Here is a 2,815-nt window from a genome sequence, read left to right on the forward strand (position 1 = left end):
CCCTGGGAGGGACTTAAAAAAAAAAAAAAAAAAAAGTTACAATTATTTTTATTCAATAATTTTAAAAACGGGTTTCTTTTCTTTACTTTAATTGCCATTACATAGGCAGGCTTACATGCGATAGCAGGTGGTGACGACAGGTACTCTTTAAGGTGATACTGGGGGTATAAAAAGACCCCCTAGTGTCACCTTTCCATTTTAAATAAGCTACTGAAGTGCAGATCACACTTCAATAGCTTATTGCTGGGCTTCAGGCGCCCTGCAATGACAGCTATGGGACCGGAAGTGATGTAATCTGCATCGCTCCCGGACCCATAGTATGGGGAGATCGGTGACCAGACGTTCGCCGTTCTCATCCCCAGCTTCCCCATTCCCCCACACCGGAGATGCCAGTCCCGTGCCCACAGGAGGGGCAGCGGAGCGCAGGAAACACGGTGGGGGTGTTGTGTGGCCTGTAGAAGCGATCTATTGTAAAGCCGGCTGTCAGCTTTACAAATGTAGACAGAGCCCCGGCGGATTTTAGTCTGTTTAAGCAGGCCTGATGCCAGTGATGTACACTGCACGTCACTGGTCATGAACGGGTTAAAGCGGTTTGGAAGGACACCAGTTTGGGGGGGGAAGACAGAGAAGTCCTTTTTTAAATCTCACTGAAACTGATCAAGACTCATCTTCAATGACATGCAAGTTATCCAAAATCCATTACAATATAAAAACAAACCCACCTTTTAATAGAGGTGACCGAATACACAAGTATATATCCATTAATGTCTATGGAGTAAGTCTGAGGGAATATGGAAAATTCATCCTATAAAATGAAGAAAAATAATATACTTTAAGATCCCTTCATAGCAGACATTAAAGACCATACAATTTGCCTAGAAACTAATAGTAAAGAAGGGAGGAAGAACGATTCTGAAGATAGGACAGACATTGAGAATAGTCATTTGCATGGAGGTGCAGTACATACAAGGTTTCAGATCTGCCTGTGTGTACAGCAAATGTAGATTGAGAGGTACTGTACTCAATGAAAACTATTTAAAGTGCAGTTCCACTTTCACAGCCAATTTGGAACATCTATTTTGCGTTATATGTTCCCGTTCATATTGCATAACAAAAATGCAGGAGTTGAGACCCATGTACAGTCTGGTCCTAGGGGCCCAAAACAGATCTGAACCGATGCCTACGCTTCTGAACTGCCATTACAGTCAAAGCACTCTTGGCCAGATTCACATGAATTCTACACACCACACATCACAGCAGGGAGGTGAACATGCATGTCTGGTGCACAGTTTAAGAAAAACAAATCGGCAGCCATTGCACTTGTTAATGGCCGAGCCGTCATTTCATGACTCCGATCACAGACACAACGTACAGAGCGGACAAATGTGGCTTTGATAACCAGTTACAATGATCTTTACATTTGAGAACACTTTCTCTCACATTGGAGGAAGTAACGAAGGAATCCCTTTATTACTAGAAGATGACAGGCAACAGCACATTCAACGTGCTCATTTAATTGTGGGATCATTTTTAACCCTTTCACCACCCTCCACTCCTGGTAACAACTCTGTACTATCCTGGCAGTGGAGAAATAAAATTAATTGGGGGTACAATGTTGCATGACAATTGTAAGACTATCACAGCAATAAAAAAAAAAAATAGCCTGGTAATGAAGGGGCATATACACAGGCTGGTACTCAAGTAGCATTTCATTGTAGAAAGCATTTGAGTTGGTTTCTTCAGCCAACTTAAATAGGTCAATAATGAAACAAAAACACAAAAAAAATGGTGCAACCAATTTTGTAGGACACGCAATAGTTTTGTGCAAATTTTTATGAAAAGCAATATTGTTTATAAAAATACAGTAAAATAAACTGTACTGAATTAAGTGTATATGTAAGACTCAAATTTAAATAAAAGGCTGTAATCAGCAGGATGTCAGCCAATGACAGTGATCATATAACTAAGGGTCCTTTAGAAGATTCTAAGGCACCCTTCTGCCATAAGTTTGCTGGAATGCCACAAGCTTACATAGCAGAAGGAACAATGCAGCTGATGTAAGGCACTGTCCTGGACAACTGGAAGCAGTCCTGTTCCACCATATGCCTTATGTCAGTGGTACAGAAAATGTTAAATCACCAATTCAGCTTATTGTATAAAGATCTAGTATAGATATACAACTACAAACACAGCCTCCTACATAATTGAAGTGTCCTAAACTATACAAAAAGATATTGCATTATTTAAAGATAGGTCTCAAACAACTTATTTGTTCTGTAAAGTTTATGCCTTAAACTCTCCCTCCCCCAATCCTCAGTTAACAGCAAATAAGTAGCTCCAGCTTCTAGTGCTTGGACTAGATGTTCAGAAACTGACAAAGAAACCACAGACCTTAAATAAAGGTGACCTTGAAATATGGAACATGTAGCACTTACTTGTCCAGCAGTATCGACTAGCTGAAGGTGGTAATCTTGTCCATTTACAGATATGAGTTTAGTAAATGCTGGGGGGGGGGGACAAATTTAAAAAAGTTAGTTATGACTAGCACACCCATCAACCCAACAAAGATCCTTTCAGAGACAGCAGTTGTATAAATCAGACAGCTTAGCTGCATCACTACTCGCATAAATGTTGGCGATTCTAATTGGAACGTCTCATTTATCAATCAATATGAACATGGGCTGCTCTGGTTACAATACACAGCTTGGCTTCTTGCATCTGAGGGGAAGCTGCTCAGGGATCAATAGACATCATGGAAGGACAACTGTCAGAGGGGAGAACTTGCATTACATTTATAAAAAAATGGGACTATTTT

General features: G+C 40.5%; 1 protein-coding gene across 1 annotated transcript in view; it reads right to left on the reverse strand.

Annotated features, from left to right (window-relative positions):
• The window catches only part of RHEB (Ras homolog enriched in brain), an 18,375-nt gene that overhangs the window by 3,383 nt on the left and 12,177 nt on the right, over positions 1 to 2,815 (reverse strand). Inside the window, exons 3-4 of the mRNA XM_018553117.1 lie at positions 2,436 to 2,503; positions 723 to 805 (exon numbers count right to left, since the gene is read on the reverse strand). Of these exons, the coding sequence (XP_018408619.1) occupies positions 723 to 805; positions 2,436 to 2,503 (151 nt within the window). The remainder of the gene's footprint in view (positions 1 to 722; positions 806 to 2,435; positions 2,504 to 2,815) is intronic.

This window comes from Nanorana parkeri, unplaced genomic scaffold (assembly GCF_000935625.1).
Source record: "Nanorana parkeri isolate BGI_ZX_2015 unplaced genomic scaffold, ASM93562v1 scaffold110, whole genome shotgun sequence".
Classification (NCBI taxonomy): domain Eukaryota; kingdom Metazoa; phylum Chordata; class Amphibia; order Anura; family Dicroglossidae; genus Nanorana; species Nanorana parkeri.